The 16,224-nt window shown below is 43.2% G+C and overlaps 1 protein-coding gene across 1 annotated transcript; it reads left to right on the forward strand.

Annotated features, from left to right (window-relative positions):
- Nucleotides 1-41: 41 nt before the first annotated feature.
- Nucleotides 42-15,545, forward strand: ATP12A (ATPase H+/K+ transporting non-gastric alpha2 subunit). Its single transcript, XM_072354658.1, has 23 exons — nucleotides 42-50; nucleotides 1,696-1,836; nucleotides 3,031-3,090; nucleotides 3,596-3,799; nucleotides 4,324-4,437; nucleotides 4,627-4,761; nucleotides 5,267-5,384; nucleotides 5,954-6,222; nucleotides 6,625-6,823; nucleotides 7,291-7,400; nucleotides 7,686-7,820; nucleotides 8,098-8,290; nucleotides 8,673-8,848; nucleotides 9,185-9,321; nucleotides 9,743-9,893; nucleotides 11,642-11,810; nucleotides 12,543-12,697; nucleotides 12,804-12,927; nucleotides 13,164-13,309; nucleotides 13,530-13,663; nucleotides 14,523-14,624; nucleotides 15,268-15,359; nucleotides 15,517-15,545. The coding sequence occupies exons 1-23, from the start codon at nucleotides 42-44 to the stop codon at nucleotides 15,543-15,545; spliced, it is 3,102 nt and encodes a 1,033-aa protein (XP_072210759.1).
- Nucleotides 15,546-16,224: the final 679 nt, after the last annotated feature.

Genomic DNA, 16,224 nt, shown 5'->3' on the forward strand with positions numbered 1-16,224 from the left:
TGGCTGCTTCATTGCATCTGGAAAGGAATAAGCTCACCAAGATGGTAAAGGTGAGTACACTGTTCACCAGAACTGCTGCTGCTGCATGAATTCCTTCCTACTAACAAGCTCTAATTTAATGTATGTGTATCAGAAATATAAGCAAAGCAAGGAAAGGAACTGGTATTAGAAACTAATATTATCATTAAGACTGACAACCTTAGTCATTAAGACTGGATGCCCAATCTTGCTAAGCATGCACTTCCAACCCTAAAATGAGAAGAGATCAGGCTGGATAGAAAACACCTCCAGGAATGGCTAGTTTTGTTTCTCTTGCAAATGCTAAAAGCTGAGGTTTTATGAAAATGTGCAGGTTAGAGCTTATATGTACATCATGCACAGCAATCAACTGCATTTACTGGCTTCACCCGTTCTCTTTCTTCTCCTTTTCCTGCTAGGTTGTCATGATAGACAGCTGCTTTCTCTCTATCTTGGTCGCTCTGCTGGAGATTTGAAAAGCCAGACAGATCTTCAAGTTGGATGGTTAAAGGGAGGGAGTAGGAGTGTAAAGGAAGAATCCCAGCAGATGAACCAGATTGTGTGTCTGTGGCATGACTCAAAATTTAGAACGTCCTGTAATAGAGATGTTCTGTATCTGGGATATTTATCTAACAAACTCAAGTGCTTTAGAAGGATTTCAGGCTTGTAACTGCCAGAACCACTCACCAGCTCTTAGCTTTTCCCTTCCTCAAGATAAAATGTCAAGACTTCAACGTTCCTTTAATGAAAGGGCATCTGAGGACAGGAGGTCAGTCTGGAGTTCAGAATAATAGTAAGCAATGAGACTTTCCTTCCTTGTTTCCATCACTTAAGCTGTCTGATTTAGACTTTATACAGGATGACTACATTCAATTCACCTGAAATATTTCCTTTGTGGGAATCTAAACAATGATAAATGTCCTGCAAAATGTGTGTACGTACCTATCAGCAGCACACAAGCACATCCATCCCACTAGTAAAGCACACTGTCAGATAAGATCCAGCGCGATTCTCATGAGAGTCTGATGGTTAATCTCTAAGGAAGCCTCTGAAATGGGGTCAACCAATAGTTCTTCCAAGGAATGGCATGTAATTTACAACATAATTAGGATCTGGAACGTTATGATTATAGAAGCTGGCAAATGGGCAACACAGGAAGTCTGCCCTTCAGATTACGGTGTTCACGTAAAGTTAGGAGGATGCAACCCTCCTCAAGTTATGTTATCCAGAATGCAGAACGTCAGAGGTTTGGCAGCATCCCTGTGTTACTTACCTGTTACTACACTGGCCATTATGAGTGAACAAGAAAGAAGTAACAGGCTTGGTTCCCCCGGCAGCTCAATAAACTGTTTGCCTCCATTTTATGCCATCTGCTGTAAACGTGTCAATATAAACATGTAAATGGTAATTTTAATTAAAAATAACATTGAAGTTGTGTATCTAAAAAGCTGTAGGAACAACCAAAGCAGAAAAGTTCTCATTCGGTTTCTTCTTCTTTCTCCTTTCTTTCCTTCTGTGGTTTTGGGCAGCGCTCCCACACTTTGTGTTGGATCATAACACAAGGTTATGAGAAGGAAAGAGCAGCAGTTCCTAACTTAGCAAAGAAAAAGGAGGATTTGTCAGGGTCTGATCTGTGCAGGTGCATGCAACAAAGCTAAAACCTTCCTTCTTCCACAGAAAAAGTCTGATATTTACTCTATTGAGATCAATGGGCTAAAAGATCTGGAAAAAACAGAGACTGGAAATGAAGAGAAGTACAAAGACCCAAAGGGCAACAAGAAAAAAAAGAATGAAGAACTGAAGAAAGAACTGGACCTGGTGAGTATTGCTAACACTGCATCAGCCGGCAGGGCAGCCTCAAGCACTGCTTGAATGAATGCTGGTGAATGGAAGTGCCAGTGCTGAAAATCCAACAGGGAGAAATAAGCTTCTTTACACCTCTAAAGTATGCCTGGAAAAATAAGCTGTGCAGGATTAATATCTGTAATGAAAGTATGATTCTGGCTTGATGATGCCACCACTGGTACAGAGCAGTGCATCCCTACCAAGGTCTGTGCTTTCCCAGATGGAATTCCTATAAGCTGCCTTCTCTCAGCTGTCATTTGCACAGCCAGCCAGGAAGAAGAGGGAAGAGAGGAGCAAAACATCTTGCTCCAGAGACTGCTAGTAGATCTAGAAGGATGCCTCAGCTTTACACAGTTTTTTTCCCTACAATGTATTTCAAAGAATGAGCACGGAGCTCAAACAACCTGCGTTTCCTTCTGGCTTGCTAGAGATCCGCTGGCTGGGTTTGGAAAACTCATTTCCTCCATGCATGTTTCAGTTTCCCAATCTGAAACATGAAGTTAATTATTCTGACCTCTTTTCTGGACTGCTTTAAGAACAGCTCACAGCAAAGGCAATGCACGGGTTAGGCAGTATTCCAAAGGTAAGGAAACCCCCAAACGAGCAATCAGTTTCTCCATCATCTTTCTGAGCTCTGTTCAGTCCCAGCTAAATAATTCTCAGTGTATCTCATCTTTGCCACTGGGGATGTAACAGCACTCTCATGTTTCTAAAGACAAATCAAAGCACAGACAAGTTAATTGACTCATCCGAGCAGCAATGAATCATTCTGTGAAAACAATGGTGAGAACTCACAAATTCTTGGCTTCCAAACCCTCTGTTCACCACAAGATATAATTGGGTCAGTGATACCACAGCCGTGTCACTGCGGGGGAAGGAGGAGAGCTTTCTGATTGCCCTCTCCCATGGCTCTGCTCTTAACTGTGCTTAGAACCTCTTTCAATGAGACCATAGCAAATCATTCCACATGCCCTCCTTCATCAGTCAGGCACCAAAGCTGCTGTCACACACATCCCAGCACCATACACCCCATCGGTGGGTTATAGTATTGAATGCACAAGTAAAAAAGCACAGGTATAGCTCCAGATCCAGGCATTTGGAACCACCTCCAGATCCTGATACAAAACTTACTCTGCTCACTGTCATTTTCTCTCTTTTGGAATCCAGGATGACCACAAACTCAGCACTTCACAACTGGAGGAAAAGTACGGCACGAGCATCGACAGTGTAAGTCCATAGGGCATCATTGAGAAACTTCCTGATTCAGATGCCTTCCTTTACCTCTGGCTAATCTAAAGCTGCTTGGAGGCAGCAGGAAAGCACAGCAGGAAAGCATTCCAATTGGCAGACTGACAAAGATGCCTGCATAACCATGGAGCACTAGCTCCCACTAAACAAGCAGCATCTCAGTGCACAGCACCGTCCTGAATTTAAGCTGGAGTTTCTCCCTTGTTGAAGGATTCTACTGCTTTGTAATCAAAATCCCCATGCAAAACTGGACCTCCACGTTCTCATCAGGACCGCAGCTTTTCTGAAGGTATTCAGAGCTGACCACAGGTCATTTTTCACTAGCAGTGAGCGTCACTATCCTGAAATCACTGACCTTTGGAAATCGAAAGCACAGGTTATCGACCCATAACACTAACAACATTTAGGAGACGAGCAGCACACACTTCTTTTTTCTAAGCTGTTTTTTGTGACTCCATGATAAACGTGGCATTTCCTTTTGCAGGGTCTCTCCAGTGCAAGAGCAGCAGAGATCCTGGCTCGTGATGGTCCCAACTCACTCACTCCTCCCAAATCCACTCCTGAAATCGTTAAGTTCCTCAAGCAGATGGTGGGAGGGTTTTCCATCCTCTTATGGATAGGAGCTATCTTCTCCTGGATTTCATTTGGCATTCAGTTGGCCCAGGGAGCTGAATCAGCCTTTGACAATGTAAGTGTTTGAATAACTACAAAGCGAGTACGCGACCCTTTGACAATCTAAGTAATTGAAATACTACTTCATAGTTACTCAGTAACAACCAGGAGGCGTTTTGTTCTCCCAGGACTCTCCCTTTACTACTGAACAGTTCTGTTAAATACCTGACATACCGCTTCTAAGAGTGCCTGTCCAAAGGTTTTATAACTACTGCCTGTAATCACAATACCTGAATACACTGGAATCTTTGACTTTAGTTCTCTGTTAGGAATATAACTGATTCAGGATCAAGCCAGGTTTGATTTAGAGGTTTTTAGAGAGACAGGACATTTGCCATTATACCTCTTTACACCCCAGAAGCTTTGCTTGATCAACAGCAAGGCAAAACTTGAAAGCTCTTTTCTCAATCTGTCTTTTAGTCTGCTTCAATCCCTCATTTTAAGTCTCTCGAAACCATACAGAACTATATGATTTACTGCACCAGAGGAACTACTCAGCCTATACTTTCAACTAACTGGATTATTTCTTTCATTGATCAGCTCTACCTTGGTGTAGTCCTTGCACTGGTCGTCATCCTCACTGGTATCTTCGCTTACTATCAGGAAGCAAAAAGCACAAACATCATGGCTAGCTTCAGTAAAATGATTCCACAGGTGAGAATAACCAAGGCATTTTTTTTTGGGGTGAAGGCTCACCCTGATAATGCACCTCAAAATGACTCAAGTGGGACTTTATATATAAGCCCCTTACATATAAGCAATAAGCACAACTTGAATCTACCTCTTGGTTGGGTGTTTAGAGGGCAGCACCACGCTCATTTTGGTCTTATTTCTATCCTTCAGCAAGCTCTCGTCATCAGAGATGCAGAAAAGAAGGAAATGTCAGCAGATCAGCTGGTAGTGGGAGACATTGTGGAAATCAAGGGTGGAGACAGGATCCCGGCAGACATTCGCCTGATTGCTGCTCAGGGGTGCAAGGTAAGCAGTGCTTTGTAGAGCGCACTAAGAGAGCGTAAGAATGGTTTAGAGGCTTTTATGACATAAACTATTTCTGCACACCTAGTATGAGTTATTAGAGCTTGAAAATTCAACATTTAAATCACAGAATACAGAAGCTCTACTGAGATGCTCAGCTCATGCCATACTAACATCAGAACAAGCCATTATAGCCATAGCATGTTCTAGCAATGCTCTTTGCCAAGGCAGCAGCAGACATAGCAACACTGCACTACAATTCTCCAGAGACCTGGAATGAGGTCTTTACCTTTCAGGCTGCCACTGAAAATCCCACCAACAAACATACAGCATGGACTGAACCAATTTCCTGCTGAAATACATCCCCACAGTGACAATCATCACACAGAACAGCACTGAGACACGACGGCCCTGTCACCTGTTATTAAATGTGCTGCAGCCTTCCTTTGGGCTGCACATAACTGTGTGTTACTGACTTTAATACGGGCATGTCTCCGTTTCATTAAAGGTGGACAATTCTTCACTCACAGGGGAATCAGAACCACAGACCCGCTCCTGTGACTTCACCCATGAGAACCCCTTGGAGACCAGGAACATTGCATTCTACTCCACCACCTGTGTGGAAGGTTTGTAGCCAACAATGACCCCCACAAATGGTACCTATAGGGAGTGCTACATAATACTTTGAACTCATTTTGAACTATTCTGCCTCAAGGAATTCCAGAACGGTTTGATTGCTGTAAGAAATGGTTTTCCAAAGGACAGCAAGACCTTTGTTTTAACACCTAACCTGGTTATGGGTGCAACAAACAATTAACTGCAGTTCTATTGTGGTCTTTCAATCATCACCTTTAGAAATGTCAAGCTGCAGAGGCCTTTTTGTGATGCTTCTGTGAAAGGGCTCTGTACACTTGAAGGTGTTGTTCCTGTTCTCAGAACTAAAAGGTACATGTTATACCTAACAGACTACCTGCTAGGAAACTGCACAGTGCCTTGGGTAATGCTGCATTACTACTTCAGCACCATCAGAAAAGACTCACTAAGGAAAATGGATTCTGCCTTTCCTTCCCTTTCTAAGGGAAAATAAATAATTCTGGGGTGAGGTCTCAGCCATGTTAAGGCTAAAAGGGGTCTTTGTTAACCAGTACTGTGTAGGGAAAACAGTCTTGGAGCTGATGGTCTTATTTCCCTGCAGGCACGGCTACTGGCATTGTAATCAACACGGGGGACCGCACGATCATTGGGAGGATTGCTTCTCTTGCATCAGGAGTAGGAAACGAGAAGACACCCATTGCTATTGAGATACAACACTTTGTCTACCTGGTGGCAGGAGTGGCCATTTCCATCGGTGTCCTCTTCTTCATTATTTCTGTATCGATGAGATACAAGATTCTGGACTCGATCATTTTCCTCATTGGCATCATTGTGGCAAACGTGCCAGAGGGATTGCTAGCCACTGTAACAGTAAGTCTGCACGTGAAGTCACTGGTTGCCACTTGCAATGCTTCAGTCACTACCACTATTCATCTCCCTTAACTTCAATACAGTATAACACTAAGCACTGAAAAGCAGATTACCTGAGTAACCTTGAGTTTAAAGTAGGGGTGGGTTCCCCCCCAACATTAAATATTTCATTGAGGAATCCTGGCATAACAGAGCTATTAATCTGAGCTTCATCACCTGCACAGCTGATCTAAATAATGCTTTTGCAATGCAAAACTGCAGCCACCGAAAGATGACTTATTAAGAAATGCTCTCTATTAGAAAAGCAACAACATTAAAAGTAGAAGTCTGCAGCTTGCTCACATCATCCTTTAATGGTACCTCGCTGGCAGCAAGCTGAACTTCTCTATTTACTCCTACCAGGTAAGTCTGTCTCTGACAGCCAAGCGGATGGCGAAGAAGAACTGTTTGGTGAAGAACTTGGAAGCTGTGGAAACGCTTGGCTCTACTTCCATCATCTGCTCTGACAAGACAGGGACCCTCACGCAGAACAGGATGACTGTTGCCCACCTCTGGTTTGATAATCAAATCTATTCAGCTGATACCAGTGAAGAACAAACAAGTAAATATGGCAATGGGGGATCTGGATAAGGGTGGCTATGTGGGATGTTTCCCACTCACAGTCTGCCCAACTGATTTTAATGAGGTATATCTTTTCAGAGCTGAAACAGATACACCTCCCTGCCACACACAAGTGTAGTGTGCAATAGGAAAGTCCCTTCTTTGCCACATAGAGATAAGAACAAAACAATTCCTATCACAGAAAATAAGCCTGGAGGAGGTTCTAACTCCACGTGCACTCACTGACAGTGAATTTGGGAGGGAAAGAAACACAAACTTTATCTAAAGTAACTTTGCTAGAACAGCTGATTGCTATAAGCTTCCTGTTAAAGTGGTTTTCTGCAACAAAACCTATCAAAACAACAACCTTATTTTGCAAGCAATTCAATCGTGTTGGTTCAAACTTGAGCCTTTACTTCTACCACATACTATGCTAAAGGATGCTGTATTCATTTTGCTTCTCTTCAGCCCAATCTTTTGACCAAAGCTCTCCATCATGGACAGCACTATCAAAAATTGTAACTCTATGCAACCGAGCAGAATTCAGACCAGGACAGGAGAATCTCCCAATAATGAAGGTACCGCTTCACATCAGCTTCTTCCTCTTCCTTTGGCTGAGCAATACACACAAGCTGTTCTATTTAGCTTCAGCCTTCTCTTACGTTTAACACTCCAGCCTTCTAACTCTCTATAGGCTATCTGCAAATCTATAGCAAATCTGTTAGCACAAGGATTTTTTGGAGCTAACTGCTGCTTTATCGCTGCTGCTCAAGCACACAGCATCTTATAGAAGCATGTAAGCTGTCATGACAGAGGTTTAGAAATACACGTGCTACCAACTGTCCCTTCTCTCATCCATACAGAGAGTTGTGGTGGGTGATGCCTCCGAAACAGCTCTGCTGAAATTTGCAGAGGTTGTCCTGGGTGATGTCATGAATATTCGAGCACAGAACAAGAAAGTGGCTGAAATTCCCTTCAACTCTACCAACAAATTCCAGGTGTGTTTCAGTTTTTGGGAACAGGTCAGACTGTTTCCAGCTTTCAGTGTTTCTATCAGCTTATCCAATGCAACAGCTGGTGACCTGGAAGCTTTAATGGGTGAATTCAATGACAAGGAAGATTTCACCTATGATAACTGTAGTTCATTTCATTCGATGGAAAGAACGACACGTAGGAAAGGAGAATAAACACTACTTCTATGTAAAGTGACCAGAAATGGTAACACATAAGGATTGTATATGCTTTTTTCAAATGACTTCATATTGTGGCACACAGCTCTCCATTCATGAGACTGATGATCCCAATGACAAACGCTTTCTGCTGGTGATGAAAGGCGCCCCAGAGAGGATCTTAGAGAGATGCAGCACTATCATGATCAATGGGAAAGAAGAACCACTCGACAGTGAAAAGGCAGAAGCTTTCCAAACAGCATACATGGAGCTGGGAGGCCTGGGAGAAAGAGTGCTTGGTGAGTCCTAAATAGAGGGACTATAAGAGAACTGCAGTGCAAAATGGGAAGTTTAAATCCTGGTATAGGCACAGTGTGTATGGACTTCATTCCCCTTGCAGTGAAGGGTAAAAAGCAAAGCGTGCTGCCTTCTATGCAGATTGCTAAATGCTCGCTGCCTATGGCAGGGATGCTCTTACTGCTATATACCGATGTCAATCTGAAACACTGTGCAGCCAAAACAAAGTTACAACAGCAGGCTAAATAATCCTCCATAGAAAGCAAATGGTTAAACGCACTGGAATTTTACGGCCAAGAGAAAATGTGATGTTAAGCTACAGCAAGCTCTCCTCTTTCTGTCATTATTTTCTGTACATTCAATCAACACGCATCTCCTTTCCAGGTTTCTGTCACCTGTACCTGCCTGAAAATGAGTTTCCAGACACCTACCCATTCGACACGGATTCCATGAATTTCCCCACCTCCAATCTATGCTTTGTTGGGCTCTTATCTATGATCGACCCGCCTCGTTCCACAGTGCCAGATGCCGTCTCAAAATGCCGCAGTGCTGGGATCAAGGTGGGGATCTCACAATATTCTTACAGCCTGTAACCTCAGTATGTGCAACATGAATTTTCATAGGAAAAGGTTTCTTTACCCTGCATTGTTCTAACTCATGACAAGGCTTTTTTTCGCAGCTCTGATAAAACAGTGTCAATAACGAGGTAGAGAACTGCAATCAATACAGACTGAAATCAATAGCCACTACCCGTCTCTGTTACGTAAATAGCACAGCTTACCAAGTTCAGATTCTAAACTGCTTCCTGGTCTAGAACAATAGATATTTCACCTAATCTCTCTGCATCCACAGCACATGTATTTGTCACTGACTCCAAGCTCTTGTCCCTTCCTCAGGTTATCATGGTCACTGGTGATCACCCAATCACTGCTAAGGCCATTGCCAAGAGCGTGGGAATCATTTCAGCCACCAGCGAGACGGTGGAAGACATTGCAAAGCGCCTCAACATTCCCGTTGAGCAAGTCAACAGACAGTAAGAGCAGCCAGACTATCTGTGATACCCGTTGCCTTCATTTCCTGAAAGCTATGCCTTCTTCTACAGTGCTTTTAGCCAAACTCTATGAGCTCCTCTCTCACCAAAGACAGAGATGTCTTTAGAGATGTCTTCCTCCTCCACTCTCACCCCATCATCCCTCAGAGCACTCTTGAAAACGCATTTTCTGTTGTTAAGTCTGCTCTGAAGGAAGCTCTAATTACTTCCCTCTGTATCTAGGTAACTAATTCAGTCTGGGTTTCTGCAGCAGCTTTCATTCAACACCTGCTGATTAACAACTAACGCTTGTGAAATTAACTCAACTTGCTGCACTCCTCGCTGTTAAGCTGCATTCATTCTACGAGTGCACTTTTCTCTGTCTAAGCCTTTTGATCTGAAAATGTACCTGTGGTTATCACAGGGAGGCTACAGCAGCCGTAGTGAATGGGATGGAGCTGAAGGACATGACTTTGCAGGAGCTGGATGAAGTTTTGTGCAACCATTCGGAGATTGTCTTTGCACGGACATCGCCCCAACAGAAACTGATCATAGTGGAGGGCTGCCAAAGACAGGTAAGAGGTGTACAAGCTTCTGCACAGACACTGCTCTGCTGCTGCACTTCCACTGGTATCATCACCCAGGTGACAGTGGAAGGCAATTTCCAGTGCACTCTGAGCTCTGTTCATACTGCTCTCACTGCACCAGAGCAGCATCACACAGATTGCCACAAGCACTGTCCTCTCTGGACAGAACCCAAGTTCTTTAAATTCCTGCTACACATTCTGAACTCCTACTGACAAAATGAGCTCCTCCAAAGCACGAATGCCGCAGAGCTGAGCTGAGGGGTCTGACAGGCTTGCTGTAATGCAGAGGTGCTGCTGCTGGGATGCACAGCAAGCATCCTGGGTAGAGATTTGCACACTCTTTGGGAAGGAGCCTTCACCCAGGAATTCTTTAAACCCAGATCAAAGCCGCATATTACCACATCCTCCCATCTTATCTCTTGTGGCCATTTAGACCTATGTACTTCCCTCCCACAGGAATGTTTAGACAAGAAGCAAGATATGAATCCCACAAAATGTCATCGCGTGATTTATCTGTGACCAAGCCTTATCTAGATTATTTTCAAAGACTGCAAAAGAACCCACAGAAAGCATGAATCTAAGGCAGGATTTAAAGAGGGACTGTCCCACTCACAGGCAGCATTATGTAAGGGAGCACGGAGTGCAGCCAGCACAGCAGGCACAAGGAAAGAAATGACAAATATAGTGCTCCAAAGAAGATGCAGATTGGCATTCAATGCTTTTTCCCCTCTGACACATCTTCCAAATAGATGCTGCAGATCAAAAGCAATGCTACCATCATGCCTGCACTTCACGGGGATGGAGATCCAGCACAAGCCACTATTTCACTTTTGCAATTATGCCAGCACTAAGCTTTCCAATCAGCATTAACAGCCCTTCAAGTTTAAGCCTGAATTGCTTTCGGGCAAGAGGGGGAGGGAAAAAAAAAAGAAAAAAAAAAGAGGATAAAAATCTTCCCATTAAATCGCATTTTTAATTTGGTTTCTTTTTAATGCCCTTTGGCAGACAGAGAGTAGATGTGTTCTGTACTGCTTGGACACCCACACCCTCAGTGGATAGAGAAGGATGCAGAGGAACACCCACCCTTCCCCCCTCTTGAGCCACTCAGTCTACACGCTGTCTTTAGTACTGAGAGCTTCTAAGCCATTCTGTGCATGGCAATATTTATCAGTAGTGACACTGTGCTAAATCCCCACAGGGACGGGACGTTCTGCATTTGCTTTAATCAGTTTGTCAGGCTTTTTCCCATTCAGAACACTGTGTTGCTACCCCAGCTGTGAGCTTTTGCACCAAGCGAGAGAGGATCCTTTGCAGTAGATGGTTTCATTGGAAGATAACAAAGCTGAATTGAATGATCAGCTTTCCATCTTTTGGATTCCCAACATAGCATGCCAATAGAGTTGTTGGGATAGGATGCAAAGGGTCTCTAGCTGAACAGCTACACGATTTACAATTAAGATTAAAACCAAGTGAGTCTGTAAGCAGCGCACAAAAGAAAAGGACAGATCGTGTGTGGGGTCCCTGAATTTCCCATTTCTCTCTGCTGACTGTGAAGTCAACCTAGACAACACACAGACACCTCTATCGAGCCATCTGCTGCACACAGTCTGAGCCTACCATATTAATTCAAATGACTCAATGAGACTGGAAGAGTGCTGAGAGCTGAATATCCTCAGGGGAAGAAGGCACCACATCCTCTACAACCCCACATTTGGATCCTTTTTTGTGTGTTGCAGGGTGCAGTTGTTGCTGTGACTGGAGATGGAGTCAATGACTCCCCTGCTCTTAAAAAAGCAGATATTGGAATTGCTATGGGCATTGCTGGTTCTGATGCAGCTAAAAATGCAGCTGATATGGTTCTGCTGGACGATAACTTTGCTTCTATAGTCACAGGAGTGGAAGAAGGTAAAAATAAAGTTGCTATCTCTTTACTTAGCTGAAAGGTGCTGACAGCCACACAGCATTGGCCGGTCAGTCCTCCTGATCCTGTCCTCCTGCATCCCTCTCTGCAAACAGCTCCTCTCGTATCTCCCTTATTTTCATCCCAGATTTGGAAATGGGATCTTGGTATTTGGAAAAAGAAAATGGGAACTGCTTCCATCCAAAGGCACTACAAAGACAATAAGGAAATCATTCCTCTCTTGCACATACTTGCTAAGTAGAGCATTGGTTTGCTATCTCTGCTTGTTCAAACTCCAAACAAAACCATTTCTCATCTTGATCCTATGCAGTCCTTATCATCATAAATATACAAGCTGTTTACTTTACATTTTAACCTTAATGCTTGTACAGAATCTTTACTGTGCTGCATCCAAACAAGCAAACAAACTTCTTCTCCAGCTGCAAAGTGCTCATGGCTTGCATTAAAACCACAGCGTGCTGAGGAATGGGAGTTTCCCTCCATCTTTCTCAATGAAAGAGACTTAATTAAATTTACAGTTTACAGGAGGGTCAAAGGGAAGGTAGGTTAACAGCTTGGGGAGAAGAAAAGCACCTTAAGATGTATGAGGAACTACATGAGGAGAACACACATCAGCCATGACTGCTTTCACTTAAGTTAGTTAAAAAATTAAGTTTTGGGGTTATTTATTCTATGTTGGCAATCAGCTGCTACAGGAGCTTTTCCTTTTCCTCCAGGCCGCCTGATCTTTGACAACCTAAAGAAAACAATCGCCTACACTCTGACTAAGAACATTGCTGAGCTCTGTCCCTTTCTCATCTACATTATTGCCAGCATTCCAATGCCCATTGGCACCATCACCATCCTATTCATTGACCTGGGAACAGACATTGTAAGTTGCTGCCTCAGAGCTGAATAAATACCCTCACAAGCACCAGAAGCTGGGTGTATAGGGACAGATGTTGCTACAAGACCCCAATGGTTTATTTCTGTTGCAGATCCCCTCTGTTGCATTAGCCTATGAAAAAGCTGAAAGCGATATCATGAACAGGAGACCTCGAAACAAGAAGAAAGACAGGCTGGTGAATGAGCAGCTGGCTATATACTCCTACCTGCAGATTGGTAGGTTGGCCTATTCTCCATTACACCACCTTGCATCAGCAGAACGAGATAGAAACAAGTGAAATTAAACCAGCAATCCTAGATTTCACTTCTTCCTCTTTTCTCTGATCTAGTATTAGATATAGAGACTGGCAGCTCTATATGCAAGCAAGGGGTTGGGGCTTGATGATCCCTGAGGTCCCTTCCAACCCAAGCTGTTCTCTCTCTGACATGATTCTCCCTCTTTGATTTTGCAGGTATCATGCAATCAGTGGGAGCCTTCGTGACGTATTTTACAGTCTATGCAGAACAAGGCTTCCTCCCTTCCACGCTGTTGGGTGTTCGAGTCGACTGGGAAAACAACGCTATTAATGACTTTGAAGACTCTTATGGACAGGAATGGGTAAAGAAGCACCAGAACATCCTCACACTTCATCATTAAAACACAATGCTCTCCTCCAAAACAAGATTAAGAAAGGGAGGCTTAAATATAAACACTGGCCCAAATCTGATCATTGCACACCTTAATCTGGAATAACTGAGTGCCAAGGTTTACAGTTGCTTCCACAAGAGAGAAGTGTCGGATATAACGCAGCTATTTGTTTTTCCCCTTTGCTTTGCAGACTAAATACCAGAGGACGTACCTGCAGTGGACTGGCTACACTGCCTTTTTTGTCAGCATCACCATTCAGCAAGTTGCAGATTTGATTATCAGGAAAACAAGAAGAAATTCCATTTTCCAGCAGGGTCTTTTCCGGTAGGTTTTGCTGGTCTTTTACAGGTGGAAGGTTAAATTAACCCACTGCTAATTAGCTCAGAGATTTGCCCCTTCATGTTCAGTTATTGAACAAAGACTAAACTTGGATTCAAGGCACAGCTTGACAAATATTTTCTCACACTTTGCTACCCCCTTTTCCTATCTCATGATAGGTTTTTTCCCCTCAAAGAAGTGTTTTCTTCTGTTTAATCTGAAAACACATCAGCCTAGAAACTCCATTCACTAAAATGTTTACTATGAAGAAGCTTCCTCCCCAGATTATTTTCTTAATTCTTATCTACTTATCAATAGTCAGGTCACTTGAGCTTCAAGCTAACTGCAGCCTGCAGGTAAGGAACACACCAGCTGGTCCAGCTCTCCACAATAGTGCTGGATGTGCTTTGCAAAGGGTTCTGTGACAGTCAATCCCATGAAGGCCAGTCAATTAAAGACATCTAGTGGGATTGGGGCTGCATGTAAAAGCTGGCATTTGGAGTATTTCTGATAGGAAAGCAAACTGGTTTTCTTTATCTGCAGATACAGAGCCTACACCTATGTATTTTTCCTTCTTCCATTTGCATCTGAGTCACAATGAGCACATTCACGTTTGCAAGTAGGAGACATGAGTAACGCAGACAGCAGGCCTGTCTAAAGCTAGCTCTGCTCTACAATGGGAGCAGGAAAGACATGGGAATCTGAGATGCATGGCAGTGCTTCAGAGCCCACCAGTTCACACCACACTGCTCCCCATCTACCTCATGCAGGTTGTCCAAGCCAGCAAGCAGAGCCTCAGGAAGGCACAGCCATTGCAGTGTGCAGAGGAATCAGCTTTAACTACTTCTCTGTGATTTTCTTATAGGAACAAAGTCATCTGGGTGGGTATCTTTTCCCAGATAGGAATTGCTCTGATTCTCACCTACGGTCTTGGACACGTTACAGCCCTGAACTTCACACCTCTGAGGTGAGTTCTGATGCTGGCACGCTTCCCTTTCCTACATGTACTAACAGACATGGACTTACCATTCTGCAAATGGGAGCAAGAGGCCCACGCAGAACAATTTTATGATTAAATATCTATGAATATTCATTACAAAGAACAGGATGGACAATTTCTTAACCAAAATGGGAATTATTTCCATAGCTTCTATAAAGAATACATCACTTTTTTCCTACCGAATTTACTGTAAAGGGTACAGAAACCTCCTTGTGTAGAACCAACACTCAGTTTTCGTCCAGCATCACCAATATTTTGGTGAGATTATATAACACTTTATTTAATTTTATGCAAGCAACTTCTATTTTAAACGTATCACTGTCAGAAACGCTCCATTTTTCTGACATCTTCAGAGACTGTAATGCCAGCAGGCAACATTTCCTTCTGAACAGTATCCGGAATTCATTCATTAATTCAGTTAACTACTTATGCCTGGGCAGCTTGCAGGGACCTAATCTCATTTCTAACCATTTAAGTGCTTAAGTTACAGGGGAAGAAAAAAAACCCAAAACAGCATAAAAAACAGATTTTCTTTTAGTGAAATCAGACATAGAGACGGGCCTCAGAAATTCATGTGCTTCTTAACAAGAATCTCTTCTCCCACTCCCAGGTTTCAGTACTGGTTTGTGGCTGTACCATTTGCTGTCTTAATATGGGTCTATGATGAGGTCCGGAAGCTGCTCATCAGGAGATACCCAGGAAGTAAGTAGAATTTCCTGCATATACCATAAGCTTTTCCATTTACCATAAGTCCTTTCATTCACTGCCACTCACTCACCCTCCTTAGCTAGCTCTGACAGACCTAAAAATGGACCATTTGCCCCCCAAAGATCACGTTTTTCTTCCTCTCCTCTTGCAGGCTGGTGGGATAAGAACATGTATTACTGAACCTGTCCTTATCACTGGACTCCTTCCTCCTCACGGAGAGCTGCTCCTTCACCTCACACAGCCTCTGCTGCTTCAATGTCCTGTCTGTGCAATACCGAGTATACACTGGACTCACCCCACCAATGGGCGAAGAGATTTCATGAGTTTCATGAAGAATTAAGGACTTAAGAGGCTGGCAAGTAACCTCCCGCTGTACTGTATGGACGATGCTTGTCTGAAATTGAAATGCTATCTATTTTTGTAAGAAGCATGACTTTCCCCTCATCCAAGGATGAAACTTGGAGAGCACTCAGAGGAAAACACAAAAGAAAGAAAAAACACAACAGAAAAACTTAACGTAAGGCATTAATTTGCACTAGAGAGATTGTTTGCTTATTTTCTTTTTGTTTTGTTTGTGCAACTGAATTCTAAGCAAGTATATACATACATCTGTATTACCTTGCTAAGGGTAACAACACTGTATAGGAAAAATTTGATAATAAAAGTATTTTCCAGAAGACAGTTTTTTTACCTTTTTTTCCTTACAAAGAATAAGAGTGAAATGGGAAGGGACCAAACACCTTGAGAAACGCATCTGGAAGACCAAGGCGCAGTCAGTCCATTTAAACACCTTGTGACTCTATGAATGCCCAACACTCATTTTCCAAGGGACATCATCTCTATGCAACATAGACCTTCA

This window comes from Excalfactoria chinensis, chromosome 21 (genome assembly GCF_039878825.1).
Source record: "Excalfactoria chinensis isolate bCotChi1 chromosome 21, bCotChi1.hap2, whole genome shotgun sequence".
NCBI lineage: Eukaryota > Metazoa > Chordata > Aves > Galliformes > Phasianidae > Excalfactoria > Excalfactoria chinensis.

What these genes read in the sequence shown, in the direction of transcription:
- ATP12A (XM_072354658.1), top strand. An exon ending in AGAATCTCCCAATAATGAAG is followed by an intron (nt 7,401 to 7,685) that starts GTACCGCTTCAC and finishes TCATCCATACAG; the next exon opens with AGAGTTGTGGTGGGTGATGC. An exon ending in GCCGCAGTGCTGGGATCAAG is followed by an intron (nt 8,849 to 9,184) that starts GTGGGGATCTCA and finishes TCCCTTCCTCAG; the next exon opens with GTTATCATGGTCACTGGTGA.